The 14,021-nt window shown below is 44.7% G+C and overlaps 1 protein-coding gene across 1 annotated transcript in view; it reads left to right on the top strand.

Annotated features, from left to right (window-relative positions):
• Positions 1-14,021, top strand: part of LOC308150157 (sodium- and chloride-dependent GABA transporter 2-like) — a gene marked incomplete at both ends in the record, with an annotated part of 43,763 nt that overhangs the window by 18,524 nt on the left and 11,218 nt on the right. Inside the window, 3 exons of the mRNA XM_080523018.1 lie at positions 2,976-3,110; positions 3,246-3,349; positions 3,692-3,816. Coding sequence (XP_080379144.1) covers positions 2,976-3,110; positions 3,246-3,349; positions 3,692-3,816 — 364 coding nt within the window. The remainder of the gene's footprint in view (positions 1-2,975; positions 3,111-3,245; positions 3,350-3,691; positions 3,817-14,021) is intronic.

Here is a 14,021-nt window from a genome sequence, read left to right as displayed (position 1 = left end):
GAATGAACTTTTGAATTTTGTCAGCTACAAAGCAGCGCATGACTTTGAAAATTAAATGTCAAATGGCTTTGCATTATCATTTTAATATTGACAGCGAATGTGCACATCAGGTACATGAAAATGAAAATGCAAATCATTACAATTGCATTTGAATTTGAATATTGTCTGAAAGAATGCATGCAAAAGTGGAACATACAAATGCAATCTCAAATTGCATTTACATTTGAATAAAGTCCACTATATGCTTCCTTACGGCGCGACTGTAATCCCGGTCGGACTGTCTCAGTGCCCAGTCAGTGGCGTACCGCAAAATCCTGAGGCCCCCCCGCAAGGTGGCGGCGGGGGCCCTTTCGCAACGGAGGTTAAAAAAAACGTGCGTTTTTTAGAGTCCGATGCGTTATTGACGTTGCGAAATTTCGCAATATGCACTCTACATTCTAAATGCTTGACTTAGCAAAAGGTACAAACAAGTGAGAGCAATAGCCTATAACTAAAACCACATTGTAGACTACATCAGTAGAATGTATTATTAGTAGAAAAGTACAAGCTTTATTTCTTTTAACAAAGTGTGGTGAGCACAGCAGTGCGATATCTGTAAACATAGCCTACAATCTGTAGACTCTCCGCTAAGGGTTGCCAGATGGGATTGAGAATTTCCAACCTAACCAATTTAAAAACTTGTAAATCCACCAAAAACCAGCCCATCTGGCAACCCTGTCTCCGCTGCATCAGAGTCTACTTGTTGCGCAAAATAGGCCAGGGTTTGTCAAATCCTTTGTTGGACATCTCGTTTCTTAAGTCCTGGTATATTGTGGCATTTCTTTACTGTTTGCCATCTGGTCTAGGAATACCCAGGGAGACGCAGACAGCAGAAGTAGAATAGAATAGTAGAATACAAAAAGAAACAGCTATATAGCCTAACCATGCTAAATTATGTACTGACAGTCTGTGACTGTGAACCTGGCCGGACCCTGCCCTTCTGCCTGAGTTTGAGTATGATGCTGCCCAAATAAATGTTATTGTTTAGTGCTGTACGCTGTCGTGGTATTATATTGTGTGAATTATCATCTGTATGTTGTTTTTCTTTCACTCGACTAACCGCCGAGATAATACTTGAGACATGTACTTCCGTAAACTTTTTTTTTTTTTTACAAAAATAATATTACAAAATAAAACCGACAGTCCCACATATAGCGGCTATAATGTCCGAATAGAGAATCTACCACCACCTAAAGAATGCTTATTGTACTTGTATCCATGTTGAGAGTGAATGACACAGGGACAGACAATCAGGCAGCAAGGTGCACCGAAGCGAACTGACGCTGAACCCCTCATATAGGGCTTTCACACCGGCAAAGAACCGTGCCGGTTCGCGTTTGGGAACCTCCGAACGTTGGCGTATAGGCCTATATATTAAAATTAAGGTTGACACAATGAAGGGCCACTTATTTCCTTTGTTTTATAAAAATAAAAAAAAATAAAAAAGTTTGTATCCAATGTTAGGGGCCCCCTAGTGGCTGGGCCCCCCCCGCGGTGCGTCGCTTGCGGGCCCGTCCGCTACGCCACTGTGCCCAGTGCTGCCCACCCAACCACGTCGCGTCGGGTCTACTGTAAAGCGGGTTAACATGTCCTTTTCAAAGGTATTAAAATAGACGCAAGGAAACATAACGTCAGCCATGTGTTTCCTTGTTGGAAATTATGGATCGTGAATCGTGATTGCTTCTGCACTCTGCAGCAATCGGATTTTGATTGACAGGCAGCTGCATCTCTTCCCCCAACGGCGTTCCGGCACAGAAAGTCTTGCCGGAACGCAGCACCGGACCGTTCCGGCCCACTTTCACCTATGCATATAACAATAACTGGGGCTAGTATGACCTACGCATTTAATCGGTCAGCAATTTCTTGCCAAACCATTTCCCTCGCCTTGTTAATTGCGGCAGTATTGCACTATTTTACATCTTATTTTTCCATCTTCATAAAGATCAATAATTCGGAATGCTGCGCAAATGTAGGACCCCTGCAGAGTGGAGTATCTTCATTTCGACAGATCGACTCTTCGGGGCTCTTTATGTCTGCGTGCACGCGCCCATATCGAGGATTTCTAAGCCGGTGTTCTGTGAACACTCATGACACAAGCCTGATCCTCGTTCGAGGAATCACCTGAGGCTTGAATTCTAATCCCGAGTTGCCTGATCGCCTGATTTATTTTAATCGCCGATATACGTTAGTGGAACGGCCCCCTGTTCTCTCTCTTCTGCTGCCTTGCTGTATCCTCCTCCTGTTCTCTCTCTTCTGCTGCCTTGCTGTATCCTCCTCCTGTTCTCTCTCTTTTGCTGTCTTGCTATATCCTCCTCCTGTTCTCTCTCTTCTGCTGTCTTGCTGTATCCTCCTCCTGTTCTCTCTCTTCTGCTGTCTTGCTGTATCCCCCTCCTGTTCTCTCTCTTCTGCTGTCTTGCTGTATCCCCCTCCTGTTCTCTCTCTTCTGCTTACGCCACCAAGCGCCACACCTAGGCTCCCTAACCTGACAATGCTAATTGCCTTTTTGTAATATTTGCCAATAATAATAATAATAATAACCTTTATTTGTATAGTGTTTTTCCAGCAAACGTTGCAGCTCAAAGTGCTCCAATCATTATATAATCATGATTTAATTATTTAGTCATTTAAAGGCAATATTAACAAGATGGGTTTTTAGTCTTGACTTGAGCATATTTGCTGTGGTTGCATCCCTAATGTAAACTGGCAGTGCATTCCACAATTTGGGTGCATAAAAAGAGAATGCAGCCTCACCAAATCTCTTCTTTTGTACATGTGGTACACAGAGAAAATAATGCCTTATAATTACATTAGAGTTGATTAATCAGATTTAGGAGATCCAATTACCAAATGCTTCCGTTAAGTGTTTTGTGATATGTGTCTGTAATGTGTATAATGTGACTTAGGTTGTTTTGAGTGACTGTCTTTCCTCCTGACAGGTGGTGTACTTCACAGCCACGTTTCCTTATCTGATGTTGGTGGTCCTTTTGGCCCGGGGACTCACACTCCCTGGAGCCATGGATGGGCTGATGTTCTACCTCTATCCAGACCCTGTACGCCTGGTTGACCCACAAGTAAGAGAGAGTAACAGTGAACACCTTCAACACTTAACTCAGGGACATTTGGGAAGGTAATGTGGAGGTTTTATGCATCATTTCCTATTAAATGATTAATGCTAATCTGCAATTCTGTTCTTGGTCCTGTTGCAGGTATGGATGGATGCTGGGCAACAGGTGATCTTCTCCATTGGCATCTGTCAGGGCAGTCTGACTGTGCTCGGCAGCTACAACCAGTACAATAATGACTGCTATAAGTGAGTGCTTCTATAATTTTCCTGTTTCTTTATGACATTTTCACATCACCTTTTGTATAATAATACACATATTATTATCTTGTATAACTAAGACATTGTTATATAATCAAACAAAGCTTTTGTCACTTTGTCATGATTCAAATTGTAGCTGAAAAGTATTCTCAAGTGTATCACAGTAAAAGTATTCTCAAGTGTATCACAGTAAAAGTATTCTCAGGTGTATCACAGTAAAATTATACTCCCGTGTATCACAGTAAATTACTCTGCAAGAAGCTCTTCAATGAGCCACGGACCTTATCCTGGAAATGCACATTTGAGGTGATCTTACTTTTTCTCTTTTAGGGACGCCTTTATTCTCTGTTTGGTGAATGGTATGTCAAGCTTTGTGGCTGGGTTTGCCATCTTCTCTGTGTTGGGCTTCATGTCCTATGAACAGGGACTGCCCATATCAGAAGTGGCAGAATCAGGTAAGACTACAGTATAATCCCCATAGATCATAGGCATGGTAAGAGAGTTAACAGATGTGGTTGGTGTGGTTGCTCTTGCCTTGTTTTAACATATGTGACACCAGACAATGAAAAGAGCTACCTGGGGGCAAATACATTTTTCTGTTTTATACATGTGCTTAAACTACAGATTGTAAGCTTTCAAATGATGCGTCATACATTGAAATCGGAAACAAATTGAAGACAACATGAGTATTTGAAAGTTGCTACACCTGAAATCACTAAGCAGAGAAAATGCCCTTCAAAGATTTTGTTCTTTTTCACACCTTGACACAGCCAGGTAATGGGCGGTAACAATGGCTGGTTAACCCCACCCCCAACCACTCGTCAGCTGTCAATATCTGTCAGTGTTAGTCACTGGGTCAGATAGCTATAGCCAGAGGTGTCAAAAGTATTCACATTCATTACTCAAGTAGAAGTATAGATACTATGGTTTAAAAAGACTTCTGTAGAAGTTGAAGTATCAACTTGAAGTATCAAAGTACTGGTTTCAAAACTACTTAAAGTATAAAAGTAAAAGTAATGTAAAAGGAAAAAAATGCCATTAAGGACAAAAGCTTAGGCCACGCCACAGGGGCCTATAGTGCACTACCCCACCTCCCCCCCAAAAAACATCTTTCTAAAGGCCATAATGACTATTATGTTATTATTAAAATGTTAATGTTGAAACATTTGGGATGCGCTTGTTTCAGACGCATTTATGCCCATTGAAAATGAACACATTTTAGTACAATGCAAATACATTAAAGAACCATATATGTGTACTACTGAGCATTAACATGTGAACAAGGAAGATATGATGACTAGTTGCCTAAGTATTGTAATGGTGCAAAAAAGTCAAACGTCAAAAGTCAAACGTCAAAAGTCAAAAGTCAATAGCCTTTATTGGAACTGTGAGGGCAAAATCATACAAACCATAACAAAGTAGTGATTCAATATTTCCTGAAAAAACACACACATACACACAATCTACATCAGCATCAGAGTTACCAATAAGCTTTGTTCAGCCGCAAAAGCAGCAGGTTCTCAAAGTTCTTTGAGCCAATGCATGCTCTTTTTGGCCTGAAGATCAGCCCTGCGACACTAAACAGTCTTTCACAGGCTGCTGAGGCAGGGAGTCCCGTATTAAGTTTGAGTGATAGCTGGCACACAGCTGGGAAGGTCTTCAGTACCTCTACTGTGTCTCCTGGGCACCTCAGGTACGCATCCAACTGCTGGGACGTTTCAAGAGGGCCGGTCTTCTTCAAGGAGGAAAAGAAGTCCTCTTCCTCAGACGATTGGGAGGCCTCACTGAAGTGTTTCTCGGCCTGACAGTCCAAGTGGCTTCTGATATAGTGAAGGCCTGTGGAATAAAAAACTAAAATCATGACAATTTAGACTATATGGCAGTATTGTAACTGTGTATTGGATAGTGTTGTGTGTGTGTCATTAAATGTAATTTCAAACTAATTTCACTGTCTTTTACACACAGAAATTACACATATTAAGCGGAAGTGAGACACTTACCAAGTTTGAGGATATTTTCGTCACTTGTCCAACAGGTCTTAAATTTGGGAACTAGAATGGCTGCGGCTATCAGTTCTGGATCTGCAAGCATCTCTCCGAAGCGTTTCTCAAGGCCTGAAAGAAGTGCAGCAATCAAAGGCTCACAGAACTTGGAGGCGACTTGAAGGTGCTGTAGCTTGGTCCTTAGCAGAGTTATGGTGGGGACCAACCATCCCATCTGCACACTGGTTTCTCCCTGAAGAACATCCAGTGCCTTTGCAACTGGGCTCATTGTCTTCGCATATTCTGCAAGAAATGCAAGTTCCACTGGAGTAAACCTGTACAAAGAAGAAGAGAAAAACACAACATGGAACATTAAGTCTACTTGATGTAGCACCTTCAACTGGAGGAACTGATCATTAAAAAGGAAAAATATTGTCATCTGAGACTTTTAGAAATGAAGTTGTGTTGCTACAAATCACATTCATAGTAAATATGGGGACTGCATATTGGCATAGTGCATATGTGTTCTACAGTATTCCAAGTATAAAACTGTGACTTAATCTATTGTTAATCACTTCATTAACTGTAAGGCAGAAAAACAAGCACTTACTTGGGTGTATCTAGTTCACTGCAGACAGCTGCAAGGGCTCCCTCGCCTTGTTCTCGTGTTATTCTCACTATTCTTTCTACGGCTGAGAAGAGTGAATTCCACCTTGTAGCAACAGGCCTTACGAGTTGGAGTTTGCAGTGGTCTTCAATTACTTCAGATGCGGTGGTTGATCTTGAACTTTTATTCCACAGGCTAGAGCATTTGGCAAATGTGGACCTTGACACGCGCTTGTACAGTGGGTTGACCTCTGCTTTTGAAGCATCAACTGTGGACACTAAATTGAGGAGGTGGCAGGCGCAGCGATGGTGCTTGGGTGGGTAGCTGGTATTCTAAGTAGTCATCTTCTTCCAACAGGGCTCCGGCATCAACAAATTCAACACCCTCAAGGCTTTCCTCTTCTTCATCGTTATCATCATTTTGGCCACCATCATCCTCTTCTCCATCACCCTCTCCTACAGGTTCAGCATTGTTGTTCTCGTCAGTCTGCCCATAAACTCTGAAGGCTTTCAGGAAGTTTGATCCGTTGTCAGTTGCAGTGCGAACGATCTTCTCTCTGACATTGAATTCTGTGTGAATATCATTTAGGGCACCAGCCAGGGCAGAAAAGGTATGTGACCGTTTAAGTTGCTTGCATGCCAGGGCAGCACAGGATCTCTGCATGGTCTGGGGGTTAAACCAGTGCGCAGTGACACCAATGAAACCGCGACGGTGTGCCGTCCAGCAGTCTGTTGTTGTTGCTATGAACTCAATTTCACTAAGGGCAGCTTTCAGTTTTCTTTTCATTTCAACAGAGGCCTTTGTGACTTTGTTAACAACAGTATTACGCGTCATGACATTTGTATTTGGCTGAAGATGTTGCACAAGCTCAATGAAGCCCTGTTGCTGAACAATGTGTGGTGGGTGCAAGCCTTGGACAATGAATTTGAGGACTACTTAATCCACACTTGCCTGGGACACTCTTCGAGCCTCCCACAGCTTGGTTTGTTTGGAGGGTGGGGTCAAAGAACCTTCAGTGGATGACTTCCTTTTGAGGGCTGTTGAAGAAAGTTGCGTGTACCTCTCTAGACGAGTGGGGTGTTTCTTCTGTGGAGAAAATGAATGCACAGGCACAGATTGAGATTCATATTATTTGGAATGGAATGGAATGGACTTTATTTGTCATTGCTACAGTACAGGTACCAAACAACGAAATTTAGGAGGGGTGGCTCCCCTGGTGTTAGGAAAGGGGAAAAAAAACACATTTTAGAAAAAGCACAAAATCACAAGGTAAGGTAAGGAGCTGGTTTACATAAATAAAGGCTATGTACACAATCCACTGTACTATACTGCACAGATAGTCAACTAGGGTTGTCATATTGCACAAAAGTATTTTTTCACGTTATTTTAAAGTGTCACAGTTTGCAGGCTTGAAATGTACATGTTTGTGCCTCAGCACTAGCTGCCATACAATCCGTCCGGACTGTCCTGGGCCCAGAACTTAGGCCTTTGCTGTGTTCAGGGACTTGACGGCCCAGTGGTAGAAGCAGTTCTTCAGTCTGTTTGTCTTAGCGGCCGGGGTCCTGTACCTCCTATTCGAGGGCAGCCTGATAAAGTGTACGTGCCCAGGGTGGGTCGGGTCCTTGGAGATCTTGGAGGCCTTCCTGAGACAGCGTGTGTTGTACAGCTCTTCCAGAGATGGGAGGGGGGCGCCGGTGATCTTCTGTGCTGTTCTCATGACTCTCTGTAGCGCGTTTCTCTCCGCTGTTGTGCAGCTGTGGAACCAGTTGCAGATGCCGTAGGTGAGGATGCTCTCCACTGCGCCGTGGTAGAAGGCCACCAGTATCTCCTGCTTGTTGTGTTCTTTCCTGAGGCATCTCAGGGTGTATAGCCGCTGTTGTGCCCTCTTGATGGTGCCTTTTGTGTTGTCCTTCCAGGCCAGGTCATCCCGCATGTGATGTCCCAGGAATCGGAGGGTTGAGACTCTCTCCACGCTCTCTCCGTCGATGAGCAGGGGCTGGATCTCAGACTTTTTCCTCCTGAAGTCTACGATGAATTCCTGGGTCTTTGACTTGTTTAGCAGCAGGTTGTTAACCTTGCACAGCTTGCTCAGTTGCTCTACCTCATCCCTGTACGCCGCCTCGTCCCCCCCCGAGATACATCCCACCACGGTGGTGTCGTCTGCAAACTTTACGATGTAGTTGCTGGGGTGGACGGGGGTGAAGTCGTGGGTGTAGAGGTTGTAGAGGATGGGGCTTAGCACGCAGCCCTGGGGGGACCCAGTGCTGAGGCTGAGGGCTGTGGAGGTGTGGGGGGCCCACCCGCACCCTCTGGGGGCGGTCGGTCAGGAAGTCCTTGATCCACGCACATATAGAGTGTGATAGACCCAGGTCTAGTAGTTTGGTCACTAGCCTGTCTGGAAGGATGGTGTTGAAGGCGGAGCTGAAGTCCACGAAGAGCAGTCTCGCGTAGCTGATTCCCCTCTCCAGGTGGGATAGAGTGGCGTGGAGAGTCGTCGCTATGGCGTCCTCTGTGGACCTGTGGGCTCTGTAGGCGAACTGGTATGGATCCAGGTTGGGCGGGAGGCGTGTGAGTATGTGGGCTCGGACTAGTTTCTCGAAGCACTTCATGATGATTGGTGTGAGTGCCACCGGGCGGTAGTCGTTTAGGCAGCTCACTGTGCTTTTCTTCGGGACTGGGATGATAGTTGAGGTTTTCAGGCAGGGTGGGACGGTGGCCTGGGACAGGGACTGGTTAAAGATGTTGGTGAAAACCCCGGCCAGCTTGTCGGCGCAGTCTCTCAGCACCCGTCCCAGGACGCCATCCGGCCCCGAGGCTTTCCTGGGGTCCACCGCCTTCAGTACGCGTCTCACCTCATGCTCTGTGAGGGTGAGGCTGCTGAGAGCTGGAGAGAGTGGTGTTTGTGTTGCGGTTACCTCCGTTCGCCCCTCGTCGAACCGGGCGTAGAAGGTGTTCAGCTTTCCCGCCAGCAGGGGGTCGTCCTCTGCGGCTGTGAGCCTGTTGGCTCTGAAGTTTGTCATCTGCTGAACCCCCTGCCACATCCGCCTGGAGTCGTTGCTCAGGAGGCATTCCTCAATCTTCTCTCTGTGCTCTGCCTTGGCCGCTTTGATGCCGCGCTTTAGGTTGGCCCTGGTGGAGCTGTACAGCGGTGTGTGCTTCCCTGCGAAGAAGGCGTTGTCCCTCTCGTTGATCAGTTTTTGGACCTTCCCAGTCATCCATGGCTTCGTGTTGGGGTAGACCCGGACCCGTTTGTCCACGGTGACTGAGTTGGTGCAGTTCACTATGTGGTTCAGAACCGACAACGTGTACTGTTCCAGGTCCTCATGCTCATATTCCTGCCATAGGGTGTCATTTAGGCAGATCTGCAGTGGAGCGGACCCTTCTGGCCAGGTTCTGACAGTCTTAGTGGTGATGGGAGCACTTTTCCCCATTGTAGTGTATGCAGGAATCAGGAGGATTGACACATGGTCAGACATGCCTAGATGAGCTAGCGGACTAGCCTTGTAAGCACGTTTGATGTTGGTGTATACCTTATCCAGTGTTTTTTCTCCTCTCGTTGCACATTTTACATGCTGATAGAACTTGGGTAGTACTGCCTTCAGGTCGACATGATTAAAGTCCCCCGCTATGATGTGAATAGCCTGTGGATCAGTGCTTTGTTGGCTACTAATCACTTCATATAGTCGCGCCAATGCTACTTTGCTGTCTGCGCTAGGCGCTATATACACACATGTAATTAGCACCGCGTTAAACTCCCTAGGGAGGTATGTGGGTGGGCATTTAACAGTCAAGTATTCCAGGTCTGGGGAGCAGTGGCTACTTACAGTTTTCGTGTTTAAGCACCAGCTGTCCTTCGTGGATATAATGAGGCCACCTCCGCGGGTCTTCTCACTAAGCTCCGTTCGGTCAGCGCGGTGCAACGTACGTCCCTCCAAGCTAACAGTAGCGTCCACAATGTTGTCATTTAGCCAGGTTTCGGTCAGAATAATCACACAGCTATCCCCTACGATGCTGTTTTTGGCCACCTGTAGTCTCAGTTCATCCATCTTGTTCGTCAGGGATCTGACGTTAGAGAGGAAAATGCTTGGTAAAGCTGGTTTGTTTGGGCTTCTCCTCAGCCTTGCTAGCAAACCACAAGCTGAGACCACAAACCACAAACCACAAGCTGAGACTATCTAGGACTTCCGCTGTATTAAATGTCACGCTGGAAGTTCATGAATGGAGGTCAGACTACAAGTTAGGGAGCAGTTTCACTGGTCTATGCAATTATGTTGAGCAGACCAGAATATTGCCACTTAAAGCTGTTTTAGGACCACAAGCAGCTGCTGGCATGACTGAAAAGTACCATTATTGTTAATGGCACACACCGCGCACATTTCTTCTCCCGTGGGAACATAATTAACTCTTTACAGCAACAAACACGGTAAAACTCCGACCTCAACACATGAAGGATTACAAATGAAACATTGAATCATAGCCTACTGCTAGCAAGCACACCATGGCATGTTCTTAGCCATAGCAAACATTGCAAATTTACCATTAGTACGTTACTAGGTTACTACAAAATGTCGACTGATAATAACAAACTTTCAGCTTACCTCAATATGCTTTTTCAAATTAGACGGTGAGTTTTTGAAGGCCATTAGCTCGTGGTACTTGGGTGCGCAGAGCTTGCAGCGCATTCGAAAGGAGTTGTTTTTGCATCCAACCATTTCAAAAAATTCTTCCAGGTACGGCCAGGGATGGAGAAGGGTTGGCTGATCTTCCTGGCTATCAACCTTGTTGATGCTGCTGCTTGGTTGGGACATTCCGCTGTTATTTTGAGTCTCTGGCACGGTCACGGACATCTTTGGCTACATACATCTGCTTTCCTTGCTGGAGTGTGATTTGTGTCATGTGCAGCAGATGGAATGCATCTCGTACAAACCAATAGGGTGTCGGAATGGTATAATGTTTATACTTCTCATCCAACCACAATCAAATTCACTCTATCCGGATGGCGCGACTTATCTGGATAGGTTTTTTTTGTGTGTGTTTTTTTTAACGATGAAAAGCTGTAATGAAAACAAGCTGAAATGAAATAGGAGTAACGAGGCTATTTTTAAAATGTAAGGAGTAGAAAGTACAGATAATTGCGTGAAAATGTAAGGAGTAGAAGTAAAAAGTCGGCTGAAAAATAATTACTCCAGTAAAGTATAGTTACCCAAAATGTCTACTTAAGTAAGGTAACGAAGTATTTGTACTTCGTTACTTGACACCTCTGGCTATAGCTAACATTATTACCTAGCAAGGTATTACCTAAGCTAATTAGCCAGCTTATCATTATGGAGGCTTTATGGTTGTTGTAACTAGGGTTGGGTACCGAAAACCGTATGGTACCGGTTACTTTACATTCGGTACCTACCGAACCGAATTGCAACAGAGATTTCGGTGCCTCGTTTCGGTTCCTCTCTCGCCCCCTGGTGTCCGAAACGGACGTTACATGCAACCGCACTTGACATCGCCTGTTAAAATTCCACTCAGTGCATGTAATCCGAGACTGAATCGCTCTCAACAAGTGCGAGGCAACGCGCTTGCAAAACAGTTTTGTGATTGGTCTGAATTTAGCGGGAAATATGGATTTCAGGAAATCCCTCTCCTTTGCGTCTCTCCATCACTTGAACAACGTTTTATTGGCAGGGGGAAAGAATTGGAGTCTAATTTTTATTGACAATGGATTTACATGCTGGAAAAACATGCAGCTAAAATTCAGGGAACATTTGGATAATAAGAGACACACGGAAGCTGTGGTCGCATGGTGTAATTACAGGGCAATATGCGCGGTGCAAAAATAATCTAAAATCATCACGAACAGAACGGCGGAGGTATGGGAAAACAGGGCTCATGTCGGTGTCATGAAAGGTAAAAGTTGGTTTTCTTTAACTCAGCTGATGCATTACCTTGCTGTTGATTGTTTACCGAATGCTTCATCTGACTGTCACACTGTGATTTTACTTGTGTAAACAGTTAATTAGCCCGTTTTGTGCGTGTACTCTCATGTAGGCCTACTTCATATTGATGAGCTGATAATCTTTCAGTGTGTGTGTGTGTGTGTGTGTGTGTGTGTGTGTATGTGTGTGTATGTGACTGTCAGTCACAAGTTTATATTCTACGGATGTTGTTCAGTGCTGTATGCGCGTTCCCGGTTTTGTGTGTACTCTTGTGTACTTCATATTCAATGAGCTGATTATCTTTCACTGTGTGTGTGTGTGTGTGTGTGTGTGTGTGTGTGTGTGTGTGTGTGTGTCTTGGGCGGATCTGTCAGTCACATGTATATTATACGGTAACCTATGTTCAGTGCTGTAGTTCCACATGTTCTGCTGCAGCTGTAGCATCAGGATATGTTGGTATTTGATCACCTTATATAAAACATTGCCGCTCTGCATTAATGGCGTGCACTCGGAAAATCGCGTCAGTGACCACTGATGTGAAAAATCCTGGATTTCTATATAGATTTTTTTATTTTATCAAAAGTACCGATTTAAGTACTGTTTCGGTACCGGTACCGTTTTTAAAGTACCGATTTGTCACCGGTATCGAATAAAACCAAACAGTACCCAACCCTAGTTGTAACTATTATTCTTTTAATGATACAAAAAAGTCTTGAATCAGAATCAGAATTTACTTTACAGTACACAATAATACAAATCTTTGGCTGTGGTTCTTCAACATTAGCTTTGCAGCAAGGTACATAATCACAACAATACCATCACAATAATCACAAGTAAATAAGTAAAGTAAGTAATGATAAGTAATAAAGTGATAAGTGTTGGTAGTCGCACTACAGCAGAATTAAAGTGCAATCAATAGTGTAACATGCTGTGCAAACACAAGTAAATAAGTAATGATAAGTAATAAAGTGTAACATAAAGTGTAGAAAGTGTAACATGTAAGTAATAAAGTGTAAACAGTAACATGCTGTGCAAAGTTCAACAAGATGAAAATTAAAGTGTTCAGGTATTTCTCAAGTAGTCAGGTAGTGTGCAATTCCTGCATTCCTCCCGCGTGTTTCTCCTGCCGCTACAAACGGACAGTCTTGTTCCGAGGTGCCTTTTTCTGAGGTGCCTTGTTCTGAGGCGCTGTGGAGTCTGGTGGGCACGGGCATGTGGTGTCTTTTGCCTCATCAGAACAGAATTCTCTGATCTTGTCAAAGAGATACTTCTGTCTGTCCACGTCAAGTCCGGGTGGGGCTTGCACAGGAAGATCACCTCTGGGGGGCTTGACATCAGTGCGTTTCAGTAGCTGAAACTCGACTGGTTCTGCGTCGTTGTATTCCCTGGCCATAACCACGCCAGGTCTCCGAGCATCAAAGCTGCAACAGACAGAAGACAATACATTAAATTAAATATAATATAAATGTAATATAATAATAAATGAAATAATATTACCGCCATACCATGTTCATAAAATGAAATAGGTAATACATGACAATGAATTACCTGAAGTGTTGGTAACTCTTAATGTGTGGGAGCTTTCGGAAGTAGCCACCAAGATGCTTTTGCCAGTCGTAGCATTGAACAAGCACGGTGCCATTCTCCAGGCCTACAAGCTGGGGGATGTTGACGTGTTTCACTGGAGAGCTGTCCCTCACGACTCTAGCAATGTCATCCAAAGTATCCACTCTGGTCTTCCTGAAGCACTGCTTGAAAGCACCAGTCGGGGCCAAACTTGATGTGGCCTGCAATCAGGAAGTGGAAGGCCAGTGTCTTGTGAAGGCCATGCATGGTCCGCCAGGCACAGTACCACAGCATGACGTTGTTCTTGTTTTGGCCACTGCAGTTGTCACAGTTCAGGTCCACGTATGTTTCTCCAACTCCATAGTTCTCGAAGAAATGATGCAGGTAATTGATGACTGCGTTGCTGCCCTTACTCGATGCCATCCCTTCATCGATGAGGTAGTTCACCTGCTTAGGCAGCCCTTCGCAGGAGACACCAAAGAGGCCGCACTTGCGTGGAGTCAGAAAATACATGGGCCCTGGTTGATGAGGGTCAGCGGGGTAGTGGACCTAAGAAAGAGAGACAAAAGAGGAAG

The sequence above is a fragment of the Nansenia antarctica genome (genome assembly GCF_963989245.1).
Source record: "Nansenia antarctica genome assembly, chromosome: 2".
NCBI lineage: Eukaryota > Metazoa > Chordata > Actinopteri > Argentiniformes > Microstomatidae > Nansenia > Nansenia antarctica.
Note: the sequence above shows the minus strand (reverse complement) of the source record. Positions and strands in the feature narration are given on the sequence as shown.